This window comes from Gymnodraco acuticeps, unplaced genomic scaffold (assembly GCF_902827175.1).
Source record: "Gymnodraco acuticeps unplaced genomic scaffold, fGymAcu1.1, whole genome shotgun sequence".
In the NCBI taxonomy this organism is placed as follows: domain Eukaryota; kingdom Metazoa; phylum Chordata; class Actinopteri; order Perciformes; family Bathydraconidae; genus Gymnodraco; species Gymnodraco acuticeps.
In genome coordinates, this window is record NW_022990125.1 from 2,407,996 (window position 1) to 2,429,024 (window position 21,029).

A 21,029-nucleotide genomic window follows, 5' to 3' on the forward strand; every position below is an offset into this window, starting at 1 on the left:
CTAAGTCACATGGCCGGACACAGTATGTAAGATTGTTAGGTGGTCTACTAATCTTCTAATATCATATTGATTGTGGTCATGTCTGAAGGACAATATAGATCAGAATACCCATAATGCTAAGCACATCTTCAAGTCTGCTGACTAGAGTACTAACGAAACGTCACTTGGCTCCACTCGTGTTAATTATTGTTATTATTATTAATGTTACTCCTTATTATATTAAGGTGTCACATTTAACAAGCTCTGCTCTGTGGCATTTGTTCTGTACCAATGTTATCCTACATTCTGAAAATGTACTGTGTGTACCATATGGTTATCTTTATAATATTATTTATTACAGTTTATAAACAGAAATCCACTTCATTTATCATTTAAAGTCAGAGTGTGTAACTTTTGGCCCCCTTCGTTTAGCAAGGGCTTAAAAAGAACCAAGGATTATTTATATGTCCTGCACTTAATTTAAATACTGACAGGAAAATATACAATACATCATATATCAATCCAAGAACATCATTTAGGATCATAACCCAAATAGAAAGCAAAAAAGATAGTTTAAATATTTCATATTTCATATATGTTACATGTTTAGTGCAGCTGAGGGTCCATCGGAATACTTTGTGCATTTCTGTGGGCCAATATATCAACACACTCAAAAGATACTTATAGTTGGACTTCATCATCATCTGTCAGTGAGCTCAAAGTCAATTATCTATCTCTCAGCAATATTTTCTTGGTTGTTTCACTGAATTTCTATCCTCATATCAATGCAGAATTACAGATTAGTTTAACAGCACATCAAAAGTGATGTAGATACTGTGTAACTGTTGAGACATTATTTTGATTTGAAGAAGGCAATAATGCCTAACAAACAGTAAGTGCAGCTAGGAAGCCTTAGAAAAATACAAGTCAAGCCTCTTAAAAAAATCTTGTAATCTTTTGACTCACTGAGTGAGAAAAATATATATTACATTTGGCCAAAATTGGTATTTTGTGTCAAGAAAATACATTTCAATTTAATATGATGGGGCAAATAAGCAGGTATTTTCATCCCTGACTGAGACAACTGCCTGCGCCTGTCCCGATCATGATGATGCATAAACATCCAGCTGGGAAATAGATGACACAAACGAGAAGGGCCGTCGACTTCAACGCGTCTCGCTGTGTCAAAAGTTGACATGAAGAAGATTGATGTTACAAAGCCTCCATTTCCATTTCCTTAATACCCTCCATGACGTGTTGAAAAAGACGTTTCATCCATCCTGCCTGCTTGAGGAAATAATTTTGATCCTATCCTGGGGACGTAAAGTTTTTACTTTCCCATCAAAGTCATCAATGGAACAGAATGTCCATTTATACATGATTTACTTCATACAATGACAGGCCTGTTAAAAACGGTACCTGCCTATTTAAAATGATAGGAATCGCATGCCGTGCAGTGCACCCATCTGGTATTAATATAGCAATGTATATGAGGATTTTTGATTTGTTCAACGTCCGTTATGAAATGAAATGAGAGAAAATGTAAGTTTGGATATATTCTCTCCTTTGCATTCATCAAACCTACATTGTCAATCATAAATATGTTAAAGATATCACACAAAGAACTCAATTGGCTCTTTCTGAAAGGGTGACGCATGTGTCTTTAAGCAGCCAGCCTTAACAAATCAGCAGAAATTGAACTCCTGTGATGAACAATTTCTTTTTTTAGACAATTGCCTTTAGATTCATGCAGAGTTTTGTTTGATCGCTGCAATCAAACCTGATTACGTTTCCCACTGAGTTTTAAGAGTGAGGAGGAGCTGGAGCCTCCTAAAAAGCCTTTACTTTAACTTCACTTTACAAAAAGTAAAGCCAACAAAGAAAAGAGAACAGACACAGTGTGTGATCTAAAACTAAATGGCAAGGAAGTGGGGTGGGGGGGGGGGGGGGTACTGTCTGCAAAGACAAAAACTAATTGTAATCATAAATATAAGCAGAATAATTGGTCCGAAGACAGTTGACACTAGAATCCAGTACCGGAAGGATTGTGAGGAAAACCACCACATGTATAAATAAGTAACGCAAACAGACTGTGGCAGCATGTGTTTAAAGAGAAAGATGGATAGAACAGATGTCCTATTGATGTTTGTAGTGTCTTTGTCTGCATACTGTGACTGTACAACTATTCTTCTTCTCTGTCCAGGCACCAGAATCAGCACATTTACCCAGGCCGATCTTGCATCGCGCAGCATCCAGTACGTCCACACCAGTGAAGAAGAGAAGCATGCTGACCAGTTCTCATTCACTGTGTCGGACGGGACAAATGAGGTAAATAAGAGGGTCAACTCTGGGAAAAGTAAAAAGGTATTTTAAGACTGGTTAAAGATGGTTAAGTTCAGTTTGGTCACATAATGAAGTAGCTCAAGAGGGTACCTTGAAGAACGCGTTGATGTTAAATTTGAACTTATGTTACATCTCATATGAGTTCCATAAAGTTAGGCACTGGTAGGGTTGACATTATTCTTATGAGGAGAGAAAAAGTTGTATTGTTGCATCTCTCACAAGGAGTTTGTCCACAATGCAAAACAAAGTGGACCCAGTGAGGTTCCCTGGGGTACACCTTAACAAGACTTTATTAGCACCTACGGTCCCTCCAAGGCTAGGATGTATTAAATATTGGGGTGTTTTTTGTAGATTGCATTATTTAGAAACGTTGTCCTATCCCCCTTCCCCAGCGCACACACACAAACAAGCTATGTTCTCTTTCATTACTGTGTGGTTGATGTAAAAAATGGTATGTATTGCCACACCATGACCTGTTTTTATATAGCCTGTAGCCAGGTGCAAAGTAAGTTTTCACAAAATTGCCAGCTCAGTGTAGACATTCCAATCACATTCAAGTTTAGGAAAAAAACACTCTGTTCTAAGAGGTGAGTCTGGCATGTACGCAATTTGTACTTGAGCACCTTCTAACAATAACATTCCCCACTTGGCACGTCTGCGTCTTTCAGTTCTCATGCAGTGCTCATTCTCCACATAAAAGCCTGGCCTTTTGGTTGCGAGACTAAGCTTTTTGGCATAAATATATTGCACTCCTTTTTATAAATGGATTAGTAAAATACTTTTGACCCCTAGTAAATTACATTTTAACATATAATCTAAAAATATATTTATATTTAATCTTAGGAACCCCAAGCTTTCAGAGCGGTGAGGAAGCGGTACTCAAGCCCTTCCAGCTCCCCCCACCGCAGTATGCCTCATGCATAAATCTGACTAATGAGGACCACAAGGACTTGAGTAAACATGTGAAAAAGGTCATTTGGCCTTCACGCCTGGCTGGCTGCAGTGTGTGGGTTTTTTTTTTTGGCCACTGTAGTGGTAAGTGCTCGTGAAGTGGTTCAGTGTTTTTACTTTTGTTAAAGCTGCTCTATCCAGTTGGGAGGCTTTTTCAGTTTTTTGTTAGAAAAGAACGGCATATTAATAACCAAGTGTTCTGCATTAAAGTTCAGTTAAAATGTAATTGTAATGTGTAACTAAAGCAGCATGTTTTTACTATGTGGTGTAATGAGATACCTCAAGGGCATGGCAGTTCATAGTATCTGTTCAAACTGAATTATTTGCTATTTCAGTAATGTGTTTTAACCAAATGTAATTTTCTGGCTTGACTAAAATGTTCATAGGTAGGGACAGATTTTTGATATATTCAGCACCATTACAATCATCATTCGTCTCAGTGCAAAATCGTAAATAAATGTAAAAGCCAAGTATCTACACCACCTTTTCATTAGCCACAAAAATAATCAACAAACACAATCAGTTTTTTACTAAAAGCATACCAATTATTTATTGGTTCTTATCCATTGAAAACATTGTTCAAACATTCACATTGTAGGATGTGAACCCCTATACTTTAACAAAAGCTTGCTGATTTAGCTGGCAAACCTTGTTTTAATCATTGAAACAAGATTGTAGTAATCACTCAAATATTGAAAATAAATATGTAATTACACAAGAAGCATCTGTTGATGTGAAACCATGCCTCTCAAAAAAGATCCCAGAAGACCTACGATCAATAGTTGTTGATTTGCATAAAGCTGGAAAGGATAACAAAATAGTTATGTTATTTATCGGCCCATATTTAGACATATTTTCTATAAAAATAGCTAATTTAGTATTGTGGCTTTACTATAAGCCTACAGAGAGGGCCCCCAGAAAAGATGTCTCAAAAGGCACAATGCAGAACAATCAATGAGGTAAAAAAGAACCCGAGAGTAACATCTGAAGACTTGTAGATATCATTAGATCTAGTTAGTATCTCATTTCATGAGGTTATCATACGCAAAACCTTGTACAGCCAGGGACCACGGCAGGAGACCACAGAGGAAGCCACCGCTCTCCAAAATAACAACACTACTCGGAAATCCTCGTTGTGATAACTGTTTGGAAAGGGTTCAACGTTTTCATTTATTAAACCTTAAACACGGCTTCATATTGTCCTGTGTTTGTCTCCAGGTTGCCCAGACGTTCTACATCACCATCAAGCCAGTGGACGACTCCCTGCCTCTGCTCCAGGTTCCTGGCATGAGAGTTCAGGAAGGAGTGAGGAAGACCATTACTGAATTTGAGCTAAAAGTCACTGACGCAGACACTGAGGTAACACACAAATCCCTGAAAATCTAGCAACTTTCACCATGAGTTTATTTATTTATTTCACCAGTTTAGCAAAGAGCGGGACCCCCATATGATAGTTGGTGATCATCCACTAAGCCGGCCAAACTAAGCTGTGTAAGTTGTTTATAAAACCAGCTTTTCTCTACAGCTTCATTTTCTCTGGCAACAACATCATAAAGGCTATTTCCTTCTCCAGCCCCAGACACTCATACACTGTAAATCCCATAAATCTTAAATGCAAGTTATTTCCTGTTTATTTTTGTTTTTGTTTACCATCTGTGAACAACCATGCCTACATCTAGGGCAATTAGAAATATCCCTACTTTCACAGGAGGACATTTAAAAGCAACTAAGGACCTTAAGTAAGCTGAAGATTATTATGTTCTTCTCTAGTAAACATTTCCCACAGTTTGGTTGTTAAAGTTGCAAGAAAATAACAATAACTTTTATTTATAAAGCATTAGACAGAGGTTTTTAAAAGAATATTCAACGAACATGTACTTTCACCTGAAGATCCTCACCGCTCATTCAAAACACTTTTCCTCTCCCTCCGTTGTTGCTGTTAACTACCTCCAGGCGGAGTCCATTGTCTTCACCGTTGTCCAGGCTCCTCGTCACGGCACCGTTGAGCGCACGAGCAACGGCCAACACTACCGTCAGACCAGCAGCTTCACCATGGACGACGTCTACCAGAACCGCATCAGCTACAACCACGACGGCTCCAACTCGCTCAAGGACCGCTTCACCTTCAGCGTGGCAGATGGCACCAACCTGCTCTTCATGGTGGAGGAGGGCGGAAAGGAGGTGGGGGCGTGTGTGTGTGTGTGTGTGTCTGTAGGCCTGTGTGTGTGTGTGCGTGCGCAGGGATGCAAACTTGTCACCTTTCGGCGAAATTCGCCGTTTTGAATCCAAAATAGGTCGTTTGTGTGATTCATGTAGATCTGCAATAAAAATATTTTTGGGGTATGGGGGGGGGGTCTGGGACCCGGAGTAATCTGCGGCCGCGAGCTGTTATGTGCCATTATGACACCCGGCGCCAGAACAAATCTAAAGGGAGGGCATATGATTTTCATGGGAGGGCACACAAAACCATCACGTGCTGCGGGCCTGCGGCACAATATATATCAAACAGCAAGGCCAACAGCAGTGCGTAAAGACGCACACTTATCGCAAATACACAAATAAAGGGCAACATAGAAACCACAATTGAAACATTGTGTGCGTGGCAGCACAAACACTGGTAAATCACGAACAAGGTACACTGGTTAAGGATGGCAGCTTCCTCATCGTTGCACTCGGAGAGAAATAGTAGAGACGGAGACGATGAACTGCTGTTAGTTCTATTATGGCATTGTGCATGTCGTGAGAGGTGTGTGTTGCTGTGTGGGGAATGCTTTCCATTATTTTGGCCAACTCTGCATCTTTGTGCAGCGTATACTCAAACAGCGATAGGAAGAGCCCACTGCCTGACTCGGACATGCTGTGGAGTGAATCGTGGTCACCTCTGAGAGGGAGTTGGTTGACAGCTAAAAAACTATAATATCAACGACAACTGACACGTAATAACGGCTCCGTGCAGCTGATCTGCACCAAAGTACTCATTTCCTTATTTGTTTCCTCGCGTATCTGTCTCTCTCTCCACAAACTCTCACATGAAATGTGTTCTTTTGATGCGGCATGCCTTAGCAGTCCTGTATCAGTCTGTAATGCGTGTTTCCAGTGGCAAAAACCTTTGACAGTAAAAGCCGCATCAGATGATGTATTTACTTTAACTGTCTACAGGGGAAACAAAAGGCTGCGTCTGCTTTTAACGAATCTTCAAGCCGGTCTGTTGTTGTACCATGCAGTGGCAAAAGTGCGCTTCTTTCCTGAAAACAATCTCCCTGATAACGATCCAGTTTCACCTGGTTGGGTTTATTAACCCCAAGATCATCTGGGGCTGTTGGTCTTTGAGAGGTTGCTGGCCCAATAGTAGGCTACCTGTTGATGTGCTGCAAGGTAGCGTCTGTAGTGGAGGCACCGGCACGGAGGAGGAGGAGAAGGAGGAGGAGGAGGAGGAGGAGGAGGAGGAGGAGGAGGAGGAGGAGGAGGAGGAGGAGGAGGAGGAGGAGGAGGAGGAGGAGGAGGAGGAGGATGCTGGCAGGTGTGGTACAGGGTGTGGCAATGCAGGTGGTGATGGTAGGGGCACAAGAAGCTGTGCCTCGGAGGACAGCGTTGGTGGCGGCCGCCTTGATGAGTCAAGGATTGGGCTCGCTAACTCAGCCCCGGGGTTTGCCGAGGTCAAGCTTGTGACATTAAGGCGTGCTGCTGCAACGGCAGGTGCAGGGTCGCAAGCAGCACCATCGGCTGCAGTTCTTTCATCACTATTTCGTTTTAATAAATCCTTTTAAGCCAATTTCTGATGTCCATTTTGTAATTCAAACAGAAATGAGAGTCTACAGAATGCACAATAAACAAATCCAGAGTGTGACGCTGTGATTGGTCTAAATGGACGAATCACAAATCACAACAGACACATGAATTTATTTGACATAGCCTGCGATTTTTTTTTAATTACTATCTGACATCACATACATCGTAGCATAAAAGTTCACCGTTTATTTATAATTGAAAAAAATATATATATATTTTTTTTTTAAAGTTTTAAATAATAAAAAAAGTGTTTTTATTTGGGGAGTATCAAATGGGAGGGCCTGGCCCTCCCACGGCGCCGGGCATGCGACACACATGGTGTACTTTTTTTATATATTATAATGAAGCGCGAGCTGTGTGCTCGAGTCTTCCTGCCTGTCGGCTCTGCTCATGGATGTATAATAAGGCTCTGCTGCTCCGCGATGATGGTCTAGCTTCAGCAGCTACATTACCTACGTTCGTTAATATTAACTGTGCGGTCCGGAGTCACTGTGGCACAGACTGGACCGCTGGTGAACAGCTGTTAGAACTAGGGTTGCCAACTTCCAGAAATGGAAAAACGGGACACAAGCATGTGTCCCCCGCGCACGTGCGCGCGAAGATTTTCGGGTTTCTGGCGGATTTGGTTACTTTTTTTTTAAACTTTATTTCGGTTTTAGGGTTATGTTATTTAATTCTTTTGGGGGAGCCAGCCCCCTAGGGTTCGAGGGGTCAAACCCCCCCAAAACCCTCAAAATGCATAGAAAACTATGCATACCTATAACACAATACAAACACAATGGTCTTACACCTGCATTAGGCTACTACATCACATTGTACATCAGCATGTTCAAATCGGATAGGTGGGCATTAGGGACATCTGGGCACCTCGATGTACAATTGGCTATTTTGTCCAAAATGTTAAATAAATATTTGAAAAATGGTATTAAGTAATGCAAAGTATACATGATGTGAACATGCACGGTACATCATTATTAGACTTAATGTTATCCTTCAACCAACCATTTTCCCAGCATTTTCCCATCAATCAGCTGACTGACTCTCTCACACACGCAGAAGACAGGAGACAGATCTCCACTCACGGGCTTTACCCAACTGTGTTTTTCTTCCACTGTTTGTTGTAAGACACAAGTCTTTTCTTTTTAGAAGGGCCAGGGCCCAGAACCACATCCTCTCTCTCTTCTCCTCTTTCATCATCACCTCCTCCACCGGCAGCGCTCATTTTCCCACACGACTAAACAGGTTGACATGCCACACAAACAATGATGCCGCGCCCGCGGCCCACCGGAGAAAATCTCACACACACACGTGCGAGCATTGTGCCTGCCCTATCAACTGAGCGGTCCTAGTGCCCTTCTCATACAGCACACAAACACACAGGCCCGCAGCCAGACACACTGCATTGCGCGCAAACAGAAAAATATTTTTTATTTTTCCCTTTACACGGGAATCCGGGACAAACAAAGTCCCGTACGGGACACGCCCCTTTTGGCTCAAATACGGGACGTCCCGGCTAATACGGGACGGTTGGCAACCCTAGTTAGAACAGGCCGTTCAGGTGTTCAGAGCAGAGCTCCCTGTCGGAGCGGCAGAGCATGATGTGCACTGAAAAGTTTTTCTGTCGCAATATTATCGTTGAGCTGGCTAACTAGCATACATTGTCACTATCTGCTAACGTTAGCTTTAGCCTTCGTTTCTAATAGTTTTTTTCATAGGCTATAAACAGAGGTGGTATAAGTATAGATATTGTAGCCTACTTGAGTAAAAGTAGAAGTACTCAGATCTTGTACTAGAGTAAAAGTAGAAGTACAGGGCTGCCAACCTTTGAGTTCAGCTTGGAGTGAGATCTTTTTTTTGGTGAACCGTAAAAAGAAATGTTCATGTGTACAGTGTTACAAATGTATTGAATATGTACAAACTAGGGTTTCCCATTAATGTACCGGGCGCTACAGTGGAATACGCACATACACAGTGTACCCGATTTTTTTAAATATTGAAGTTAAATGCATCAACCTGGTGCACTTTGAGAGCAAAATGAATTTATGGTAAACAGATTTTCTTTTTCTTTATGGATATTTTCCAAATCACTCACCTTTTAAACTGTAGGCCTATTCTTGTTTTACTGTCATATAGTATTTCATAACTGTTTGTCATTTATTCTCATAAATGGTGACCACAACGTTTGAGACCCACTGAGATAACTAGACTAAAGTTAACTATCTAAACAGAGAGTCCCTTACCTCACTGAGCTGTAGTTATCTCTCATTTTGACAGGACAGAGCTCTCCCTTTCCTTGTTTTAGAAACAGCTGTTAATATCCGTTAAGCTAACCAGATGCTAACAACAACAATGCAAATAGTGAGTTTGGTGGAAATATACTGTATAATAGTAAAGTTATTTAAGATGATGCCACATTTATTGAAGATTTTACATTATAAATATTCCCCAAAATTATTCAAAAGCATATTCTTCCAAACGCCTTGACCACCAGGAGACTATTGATGAGGCTATTGATGTGTGTAGTGAGTGTGGTAGAAATATACTGTATAATAGTGATTGCATATTGTATTCTCTTTTTTTCGGAGTTGCACTTTGCAGACGGTCCCTGAGCACTCGTTTCTTCTCCGGCTGCAGATAGAGACCAATGTAATGTGTCCAGCTCGGAGGACGGCGCATATTGGCTTTTTTTGATCAAAATGTGATTGTAGTTCGTTGTCAACCTTACCACGGTACTTAGGAGACATCATTTGTGTCTGAATAACGTTTTGTTCATGAGTTATTGATCTGTGAAATCAGAATCTCCCGATAGCGTTCCAACTTTACTGAACTAAGCCAGAAGACCGTCTCATTTCGTAGACCGCTCGGTTTGCTGTTCCTTCACTTTATTTTTATATTTATATACATTTATTTTTGGACGAAAACTTAGCGTGAGGAAAGGCATGTGTGGCGTGAGTGCGTGAGATATGGGTTAATTGCGTGACTCTCACGCTCAATGCGTGAGTGTTGGCATTGGCAGCCCTGTAAGTAGGCCTACTCAGATCTTGTACTTGATTAAAAGTAGAAGTACTCAGATATTGTACTACAGTAAAAGTAGAAGTACTCAGATCTTGTACTTGAGTAAAAGTAGAAGTACTCAGATCTTGTACTTGAGTAGAAGTACTCAGGTCTTGTACTTGAGTAAAAGTAGAAGTACTCAGGTCTTGTACTTGAGTAAAAGTAGAAGTACTCAAATATTGTACTTGAGTAAAAGTAGAAGTACTCAGGTCTTGTACTTGAGTAAAAGTAGAAGTACTCAAATATTGTACTTGAGTAAAAGTAGAAGTACCAGAATGTAGGAACAATCCTGCAATCAAAATGTTCCTCAAATAAAAGTACAAAAGTATTATCATCAAAATATAGTGAAAGTAGCGACAGTGAAAGTAGTCGTTGTGCAGATTGGTCCATTTCAGAATAATATATATGATATGTTTTATAATGATTGATCATGAAAGTGTTCTCAAAGCTGGTAAAGGAGCAGCTAGTTTGAATGACTTTGTATACTGCAGGGTAGCTTGTGGATTTACTCCAGGTGGAACTAAAGTCTGATTTAACACTTGATTTCACATCATTCATCCACATCTGTAAAGTAACTAAAGGTATTAAATACCATGTACCTCTGAACTGTAGAGGAGAAGAAGAACAAAGTAGCAAAACATTGAAATACTTAAGTAAAGTACAAGTATCTCAAAATTGTACCCAAGTAGTAATTTTTGAGTTTATGAACTTAGTTACTTTACACCACTGGCTATACAAATAGAAAGACTAAGCCTTGAACAGAGGCATGACAATACATTTTGTGTGTGTGTGTGTGTGTGTGTGTGTGTGTGTGTGTGTGGTGTGTGTGTGTGTGTGTGTGTGTGTGTGTGTGTGTGTGTGTGTGTGTGTGTGTGTGTGTGTGTGTGTGTGTGTGTGTGTGTGTGTGTGTGTGTGTGTGTGTGAGACATATTTAGCACATCAAGAACGCTACATTTGCAGATTGTGTTCTGGTGTGTGTGTGAAAGAGGCAGCATCTTGACGTATTCATTACAGCTAAATGATTGAATGAGCAGTGTTACTGTAGATTTGTGTGTGCGCGCTCTGACCTTTTTATGACAGGAGGGGTGAATCAGCAGTTTGTGTATATGCTCTTATGCTACCATTTGTGTAAGGACCAAGAAAGTGACACATTTGAAAATAAATGTTTTGCAGTGAGGCCAATTAAGGAATTAAGGTCATTAAGGAAAAGTAAGAAAATATTTTGGAAAGTGTCGACACATTTTGAAAAAAGGGCCTTTTGGGAAAAGAAAAGACGTAGGCTACTGTAAGGGGAAATGTGAAGACGTTGGGGGAAAAAATATGTATAGGCCTATGTATATAGAAAACACACAATTATTTTAGCATAATTTTTGTTATTTCTTATTTCCTTCCTGATAATCATCTAAAATCCCCTTAAATCAATCTTCCTAACCATTCAGTGGCTCATTTAGTTGACTATAAAATCATTGGTCTGGAATGCATTGCATGGGTCCTCACAAGTGTAGAAATATAAACATGCGTGTGTGTGCATGTGTTTGGTTAATGTCAGCTTTATATGGGCTCAGAACAGTCTCATAATACACACATGCACACAGAAGGATTCACACTTGTATTTCCGGATCCACACTTGTGTTTTTCAATGCACACACAAATGTGTTCCGTTTCATATACATGTAAATAAAATCCAATTACAGAAAAAAGTTTTACATATGTATTTTTGATCCTCATATATTTGTTTTCCATTTAAAACCTCTGCACCTGCAAACACAAACAGCTTTCTGTGCACGGATCGCTTTGCATTCGTGTGTGGGTTTTTTGAGACTCCCCTGACGCTCACCCGATTCGTACTTGTAATTTTTTCTATCTATAGCCAATCAGATGTCTCCTTCATTCTAAGCCAATCACATGAGCGCGCCCCCACGAGGGTATGATTTATTGCGTTCATGACGTAGCGCTTCATATACGCATTTTGCGCTGTCCGGTCAGCTCGCTAAACAGAGGGCGGAGCATCAGGTGATTATGCAGAGCTGCATGTCTCCGTCAGACTCAGCAGCTGATCTGATCCCTCTCTCGCGTCCGGTTATACTTCACTCGCGTTTATGTCCATATCGATCATCATCCAGCTCTCCTGATCGGCCTTTATAGAGAGCACCGATCAAACTATTAAGAGTGAGTATCGGCTAGGGGTGTAACGGTTCACAAACATTTCGGTTCGGTACGTACCTCGGTTTTTTGGTCACGGTTCGGTTCGGTACAGCAGAATTTTTTTTCACAAAACAAAACATATATATATATTTTTTTATTGTTATTATTAAACTGAATAATGTATTCACTCAAATAAATACAAAATATAATAAAATAAACATTAAGGTGCAGCATTTCGATGAACTGAAATAATCTGTATTTGAACTTTACTGTACTAGTACTCACAAAACATAAACTATTATTTTTGGGTTTTTAATTATTATTAAACTGTGAATATTCACTCAAATAAATACAAAATATAATAAAATGAACATTAAGGTGCAGCATTTCGATGAACTGAAATAATCTGTATTTGAACTGTACTGTAGTAGTTCCTAAGCAGCCAGTTTGACATTAGGACTTGCTTGTCATTGTATTTTCATGTTTTTTTAAAGAAAAATTAACTTGTCCACATTGCTTGCCGAAAGGGCAGATCTGCTGGCACTAACAATGTCTCTTGCTGTGGAGAACACCCTCTCGCTAGGGACAGAGGTAGCAGATACAGCCAGGTAGCGCTTTGCTAACATGGCAACATAAGGATATTTGGCGTTTGTAATAGCTTTGGCTCGGTCTGAACTCTCTGCGAGTGGTGGAGGCTTACATGCTAGCGGGAGTTGGGTTTGCACTTCAGTCTTTTTTCTTTTGGTACCGGTGATATTCACGTTCGGGTGATGCCTTTTCAAGAGTGTGCAAGTTTGATGTATTACCAGCCGCGTAACCAATTTTAGTTGAACAATGCCGACAAACAGCTTTGGTTCGGTCCACCTGTCTTTGTCCGTCATCCTTGTACGTAACTGCGAAACCAAAATGTTCCCAAACCGGAGACTTCAATGATGCTGGAGGATTTTCGAGCTCAACTTTATCTGCGTTCGCCATTAATTTTTGACAGTTCCTCAAATTACTGACTACATTTGAACGCATCCCTCTGACCAGCTCTCATAGTATGCCTCTCATCCAATGAAATAACTTGCTCGCTCTATGATGCGTTGAACCCAATGTGAGCAAATTACTCTGAATGCTGCGACGCAGCACCTGAGATTACTTCCAAAAAGTTATTCACGTTCTCAATTTTTTACGTTTAACGTTATATTCGTTCGGTACACTTCGGTACACACCTGTACCGAACCGAAGGGCCCGTACCGAAACGTGTACCGTTACACCCCTAGTATCAGCCGATAATGACCAGCGGGGCTCCCCCCGTTGACAGTTCACTGTCTAGCACTGGCTTCGTAGTGCACTGATCGATTAGGCTAAGCTAACCTGTAGCTGCTCCCTCCACACTCACAACAACTTCATACAGACATAAATAAAGCAGCTGTATTGGCAAAACAGGAAACACACATTTAAAACGGGTTTGCCTGCCGTTTTTGTGTACGTGTACAAGCATTCATCAATGGTTCGGGAAGTGGCGATGTACCTTAATAATATAAAGGCTTGTATTTGTGTGCATTTCCTGTTCGGAAAGTGGCAATGTACTGAGAGTGGAGGTGTCCTGACATTAGGGCCTGCAGGCAGGCTCCATGGACCTGTCAGCTCCGGACTGCGCAAAATGCGTACATGAAGCACTACGTCATGAACGCAAGAAATCTACCCTCGTGGGGGCGCACTCATGTGATTGGCTTAGAATTGAGGAGACATCTGATTGGCTATAGATAGACAAAATTACAAGTACGAATCGGCTGACCGTCAGGGGAGTCTAAAAAAAAACACACACGAATGCGATCCGTGCACAGAAAACTGTTTGTGTTTGCAGGTTCAGAGGTTTTAAACGGAAAACAAATATGTGAGGATCAAAAATACATATGTAAGACTTTTTTCTGTATTTGAATTGTATTTACATGTATATGAAACGGAACACATTTGTGTGTGCATTGAAAAACACAAGTGTGGATCCGGAAATACAAGTGTGAATCCTTTTGCGGATCATGAAATACAAGTGTGAATCCTTCTGTGTGCATGTGTGTATTATGAGACTGTTCTGAGCCCATAGCTTTATGGAGGTAGTTATAAGCAAGCCTCAGGGTGAACAGGCTGCAACGCTTGTCAATGAAGTCCTCAGTCTACCTACTGTCACTATAAATAGTCCATATGATTAAACTGAATGACAGCAGGCATTGATATCCCCGATCACACACACACACACACACACACACACACATTGAGGGTCAATTCATTCCCACTGGAGCTGCCTTGTGATTTGATAATGTACACACTCCTGTAATACCTTTTGGATGAACGCATCCTTCAAATGGCATTCGTCGAAGTTGGTCTGAGCAGAATCTGTATGATGACTGGCTGATCCCATAGGGGGCAAATCAATAAAGTAATAAGCTGGCTCGTGTGTTTGCCATTTGTCATCTAACTTAAATCTAGCTCATGATAACTCTTCCACTTCCTGTATACACAAAACATTCTGAACAAAGTTGGTTTAACTTTAATAGGAAAGTAGCCGTTTTTATTTTCATGACTTAGACCAATAAAACAAACTTTTATTAAAAGAAAGAGACCATTTGTGCGGGAGGTGGAGCGTTACCAGTTGGATCTGGTTGGGCTCACCTCTACGCACAGCGTCGGCTCTGGAACCTTACTTCTGGATAGGGGTTGGACTCTATTCTTCTCCGGAGTTGCTCAAGGTGTGAGGCGCCGGGCGCGTGTGGGGATACTCACAAGTCCCCGGTTAGGTGCTTCGTTGTTGGAGTTTACCCCAGTGGACGAGAGGGTCGCCTCTCTACGCCTGCGGGTTATGGGGGGGAAAACTCTGACTGTTGTGTGTGCTTATGCACCCAACAGCAGTTCAGAGTATACAGCCTTCTTGGAGACCCTGGAAAGAGTCCTGTATGGGGCTCCTGAAGGGGACTCTTTAATCTTGCTGGGAGACTTCAACGCACATGTGGGCAATGATGGAGACACTTGGAGGGGCGTGATTGGGAGGAACGGCCCCCCTGATCTGAACCGGAGTGGTGGTTTGTTACTGGACTTCTGTGCTAGTCATGGATTGGCCATAACAAACACCATGTTCGAACATAAGGATGCTCATAAGTATACGTGGTACCAGAGCACCCTAGGCAGAAGGTCCATGATCGATTTCGTTATCGTATCATCGGACCTGAGGCCGTATGTTTTGGACACTCGGGTAAAGAGAGGGGCGGAGTTGTCAACTGATCACCATCTGGTGGTGAGTTGGGTCGAGTGGCGGGGGAAGCCTCTGGATAGACCTGGTAAGCCCAAACGTGTAGTTCGGGTGAACTGGGAACGTCCGGAGGAGGCCCAAGTTCAGGAGGCCTTCAACTCACACCTCCGGCGGAGCTTTTCGGGCATTCCTGTGGAGGTTGGGGACATTGAACCAGAGTGGTCGGTGTTCAAAGCCTCTATTGCCGAAGCCGCGGCGGGGAGCTGTGGTCTCAAGGTCCTAGGTGCCTCAAGGGGCGGTAACCCTCGAACCTCCTGGTGGACACCGGTGGTCAGGGAAGCCGTCCGACTGAAGAAGGAGGCCTTCAGGGATTTGTTATCCCGGGGGACTCCCGAGGCAGTTGCAAGGTACCGACAGGCCCGAAGGGCAGCAGCCTCATCCGTGGCCGAGGCAAAGCAGCGGGTGTGGGAGAAGTTCGGAGAAGACATGGAGAAGGACTTTCGGGCGGCACCAAAGTTGTTCTGGAAAACTGTCCGACACCTCAGGAGGGGGAAGCAGGGAACCATCCAAGCTGTGTACAGTAAGGATGGTTCCCTGTGTTAGGGCGTTGGAAGGAACACTTTGAGGAACTCCTGAACCCGACAACTCCGCCCTCTATGTTAGAGGCAGAGCTGGAGTATGACGGGGGATCAACACCAATCTCCCGGGGGGAGGTCACTGAGGTCGTCAAACAACTCCACAGTGGCAAAGCCCCGGGGGTGGATGAGATCCGCCCGGAAATGCTGAAGGCTCTGGGTGTTGAGGGACTGTCATGGTTGACACGTCTCATTAACGTTGCGTGGAAGTCGGAAACAGTACCGAAGGAGTGGCAGACCGGGGTGGTGGTTCCCCTTTTTAAAAAGGGGGATCAGAGGGTGTGTGCCAATTACAGAGGCATCACACTACTTAGCCTCCCCGGGAAAGTTTACTCTAAGGTACTCGAAAGGAGGGTCAGGCCGATTGTCGAACCTCAGATTGAGGAGGAACAATGCGGATTCCGTCCTGGTCGTGGAACGACGGATCAGCTTTTTACTCTCGCAAGGATCCTGGAGGGGGCCTGGGAGTACGCTTATCCGGTACATGTGTTTTGTAGACTTGGAGAAGGTGTATGACCGAGTTCCCAGGGAGTTGCTGTGGGAGGTGCTGCGGGAGTATGGGGTGAGGGGGTCTCTACTCAGGGCCATCCAATCTCTGTACTCCCAAAGCGAGAGCTGTGTCCGGGTCCTCGGCAGTAAGTCGGACCCATTTCCGGTGAGGGTTGGCCTCCGCCAGGGCTGCGCTTTGTCACCAATCCTGTTTGTAATATACATGGATCGGATTTCGAGGCGTAGTCGTGGGGGAGGGGGTCTGCAGTTCAGTGGACTAAAGATTGCACCACTGCTTTTTGCAGATGATGTGGTTCTAATGGCTTCATCGGTCTGCGACCTTCAGCACTCTGGATCGGTTCGCAACCGAGTGTGAAGCGGCTGGGATGAGGATCAGCACCTCCAAATCTGAGGCCATGGTTCTCAGCAGGAAACCGATGGACTGTCCACTCCAAGTAGGGAATGAGTCCTTACCCCAAGTGAAGGAGTTCAAGTATCTCGGGGTCTTGTTCTCGAGTGAGGGAACAATGGAGCGTGAGATGGGCCGGAGAATCGGAGCAGCGGGAGCGGTACTGCAGTCGCTTTACCGCACCGTTGTGACGAAAAGGGAGTTGAGCAAGAAGGCAAAGCTCTCTGTCTACCGGGCCATTTTCGTTCCTACCCTCACCTATGGTCATGAAGGATGGGTCATGACTGAAAGAACGAGATCGCGGATACAAGCGGCCGAGATGGGTTTTCTCCGCAGGATGGCTGGTGTCTCCCTTAGGGATAAGGTGAGAAGTTCGGTCATCAGGGAGGGACTCGGAGTTGAGCCGCTCCTCCTTCGCGTCGAAAGGAGTCCGTTCGAGGTGGTTCGGGCACCTAGTTAGGATCCCACCTGGGCGCCTCCCTAGGGAGGTGTTCCAGGCACGTCCAGCTGGGAAGAGACCAAGGGGTAGACCTAGGACCAGGTGGAGGGATTATATCTCTTCGCTGGTCTGGGAGCGCCTTGGGATCCCCCAGTCAGAGCTGGTTGATGTCGCCAGGGAAAAGAAAGTTTGGGGCTCTCTGCTGGAACTGCTACCCCCGCGACCCGACCACGGATAGATGGATGGATGGATGGATGTTTTGATGTTACGATAAACACGTAATGTTGGGAATAAAATGACTTTTTGTGACTGTCCATTGAAATCTTAAAAATGTGTTTTTAATTTCAACTACTTTGGCTTTCCAGGTTGTAACAGCTGCTCCACAGAAGTTTAAGATTGATATTCTGCCAGTTGACGATGGCACGCCGCGTATCGTCACCAACCTGGGGCTGCAGTGGCTGGAGTACATGGACAACAAGGTACACAACGTCCTCTACATGAATGTCTGCAGACAGACTCTGTAGTCTTTGATTAGTTTCATAGTGATGTTTAAAAGCTTTAGGGGGAGTAATGAACCCTGTCATTGAGATCAGCTTTCTAATTAACCTCTCAAATTGCTGTTGTTATTGGTTCCAATTGAAGACTGATTTCACTGGATTCTGTAGAGATAAAAAGGTGTCAATGAGCAGGAGTATTGCAGTGGTCTGTGTGCTAAGCAGGCTCAAGTCAAAAGGAGAATTATTTGACTGTGCAAACACAGATCTGTCTTATACAACCAATCACAGTTACATATAAAACATGTCCTTGTGACTGACAGAAGTGCAAAGAGAAGCTCTATCACTGTTTGCTCACTATGTAATTTACTTGCCCCCCCTGCTGGTTCAAACACCACAACACAATGCGACCATCAGTAGCAGTGTTGTCACTTTGTTTATTCATCCTGTGGCTGCTCTGTCTTTACTATGCAGGTAATTAAGTATTGGATGTTTTATTATAGAGGGATATTAGCAAACAACACCAAAGTATTGTTGGTTACTGGCTTAGATACAGTACCTTAAATAAAGGTAGGTGTATACTTTTTAGGATACCATCAACATTAGAGGACAATTTTCATTTTTACTTTTGGAAAATGATGTGAACATATGACACCCAAATAAATGTGAAAGTAAAATAGTAAGTAAGGAATAATGTGCAGCGAGGACTTAATTAATGAAAAATGCACACCGACATGGTGAAATATAAAAAGATAAACCAAGTACTTTACTCACAATATTGATTAAAAATGTTTGTATTGGGTCTTCTAAGAAAAAAATGGTCTGATCCACGTTGACCAACAGCTGGATCTGCGGTGACAGCAACATTACTTAAATAGGCGGCAGGACTGATTGAGGTTTACTGTAACTGTCCCAGTCTCTTCACATATTCGTGTCTATTAACCAGTTTTTAAACAATGCCAGAGCCCATACTGTGTCCATTAGTGTTTACTTCCTGTCTTTGTTCTGTTGGTGAATTCTCTGACGTCCAGCCCTCTCTTTATTGGGGAAAGTTTAGCCATCATATATCCAAAGTGTTGTGCTCTCCGCAAATATAAGAAAGAATATTCAAAAAGTATTCTATGGTGTTTTCTGATGGAGAAAACTAATGTTTGTTATCCACAAATGGCCAGACTTCTTTCTGCGGATTGATACGACCGTACACACTGTAGTCATGTTCTGCTCAGCAGCAGTCTGTTGGCGACAATTAACAGACCTTTGTAATGTCCAAATCGACCAATCAGGATCGAGTATTCGACTGAGCTGTGTAATAAGGTCTTATAAATCTGCCTTTATAAAACAAATACTTACAGGTAACACATACAAATGCTTAAAAGCTACATTACCAGCAGGACAGGCATTATCAGTGAGTGAGCCACGTATTTTTATTTGGTTTAATTAAATACAAATTAAATAAAAAGGTCAAGCTGAGAGTGAGAAATCAACCTCCCATTTCAACTGCACATTTGACTACTTAAAAAACGCATCCAAAGTTCACGAGGCAAATATGGGAGGCAATTATCAAAATCATTATGTCGACATAGAACCGTCATCAACAGAAATACATCAGGGCAAAAATACTTTGCAAATAATGTCTTTGGTGTAACAGCTCCAGTCAAATGGTTCATCTAGATGTGGTCGTGGAGCAGGTCATTTCAGTCGTTTCTGTTTAACGTCCATCAGGCCACCAACCTGATCACTAAGAAGGAGCTGCTGACCATAGATCCGGACACTGATGACGGACAGCTGGTTTATGAAGTCACCACGGAGCCAAAGCACGGCTTCCTGGAGAGCAAGCTGAATCCTGGTACCTCCATCAGCACCTTCACACAAGGTACAAGGCTTTGACTGTAAAACACTGTATGACGTACCTTTTATTTCATACTGTTTGACTGTTTTTTGCCCCCTTAGCATATCAAATACAATGTGTTGGAGCGCTAGCAAATAGTATGGGGGTGTTACATAGAGATGTCACTATGTCACAGAAGTAAACAAAGGAGTCCAATGAAGGTGTTTCAGGCAGGGGGGAACTTTAGGATTTCAGCCTTTGCAGACCATTTACATGCACAAAAACCTATATAACACTACAGGAAAGGGAAACCCAAAAAGCATACTGGGCCTCTTTAAAATGTAGTAATGTCTGTGATCCTAAATTATGAATATATAAATATTTTAAGCATCCGCAAAAACGTGTCCCTACCTACGCTCTCCGTCTTTTCCTCAATGTAAGTTCTGTTAAAAAGCACCTCAGCATCTGCGGAACTATTTGTTATCATCCAGTTTCACCTTTCCCACATTTTCATTGACAATTTGCAGTTGAATTCAGCTGTGTTCCCATCATGAGCCTGTTATCCTCACCTCTCGGCTGCAGCCGGGATCACTGTCAGCGTGCTGTTGTGAAGTGTCGATCCCCTCGGGCTGGAATGTGGCTTGCAAACAGTCACATTGATGGGTTGCATTCTTTATTCTGAGCTTGTAAACATAATTCCCTTAATGATTACAAATGTTAGGGAAGCCAAAATAACTCCCTTCCCTGAGAATGCGAATATAAATGGCGGGATTTACTAGTACAAACCGTCAACATTTACTCTCCTTAGTCTTAATGTTTTAAGATATCACAGCACACAGTGTTGAGCCTCCATTACGTTTAATATCTATTCATCACTGCATGTGTTTATTCTAAACTTCCTGAAGGTCATCTGCTCATCTTTCTAGCACGGGGACTCTCATCCTTTCTTCTGGCTTACAGCTCTCAATTACAAAGTAATACTTTTTCTTCAGCATCCTCTGGAAGGTTTAAATGGGCAGAAATTGTGATCCAATGATGATTTTCATCTTAATTTTCTAATTTGATCTCAAGTAATGGAAAGAGGCCAGAGGGCGCATATTATATAGGATGATTATTTCACAGGAAATACATTATCTGCAAAGATTTTGACTATTAAGATTCAATCCCTGTCGAGACAGTCTGTGATTTGTTGCCCCCTTCACACAGCCAGGTCAGAGCGGCATGCTGGGTAAAGATTACTGCTTC

General features: G+C 42.6%; 1 protein-coding gene across 2 annotated transcripts in view; it reads left to right on the forward strand.

Moving 5' to 3' along the window:
* Positions 1-21,029, forward strand: part of fras1 (Fraser extracellular matrix complex subunit 1) — a 315,805-nt gene that overhangs the window by 275,550 nt on the left and 19,226 nt on the right. For both annotated transcript variants that reach the window (XM_034216717.1, XM_034216718.1), the window contains exons 47-51: positions 2,183-2,307; positions 4,492-4,632; positions 5,227-5,454; positions 17,828-17,941; positions 19,679-19,829. In XM_034216717.1, the coding sequence (XP_034072608.1) occupies positions 2,183-2,307; positions 4,492-4,632; positions 5,227-5,454; positions 17,828-17,941; positions 19,679-19,829 (759 nt within the window). The remainder of the gene's footprint in view (positions 1-2,182; positions 2,308-4,491; positions 4,633-5,226; positions 5,455-17,827; positions 17,942-19,678; positions 19,830-21,029) is intronic.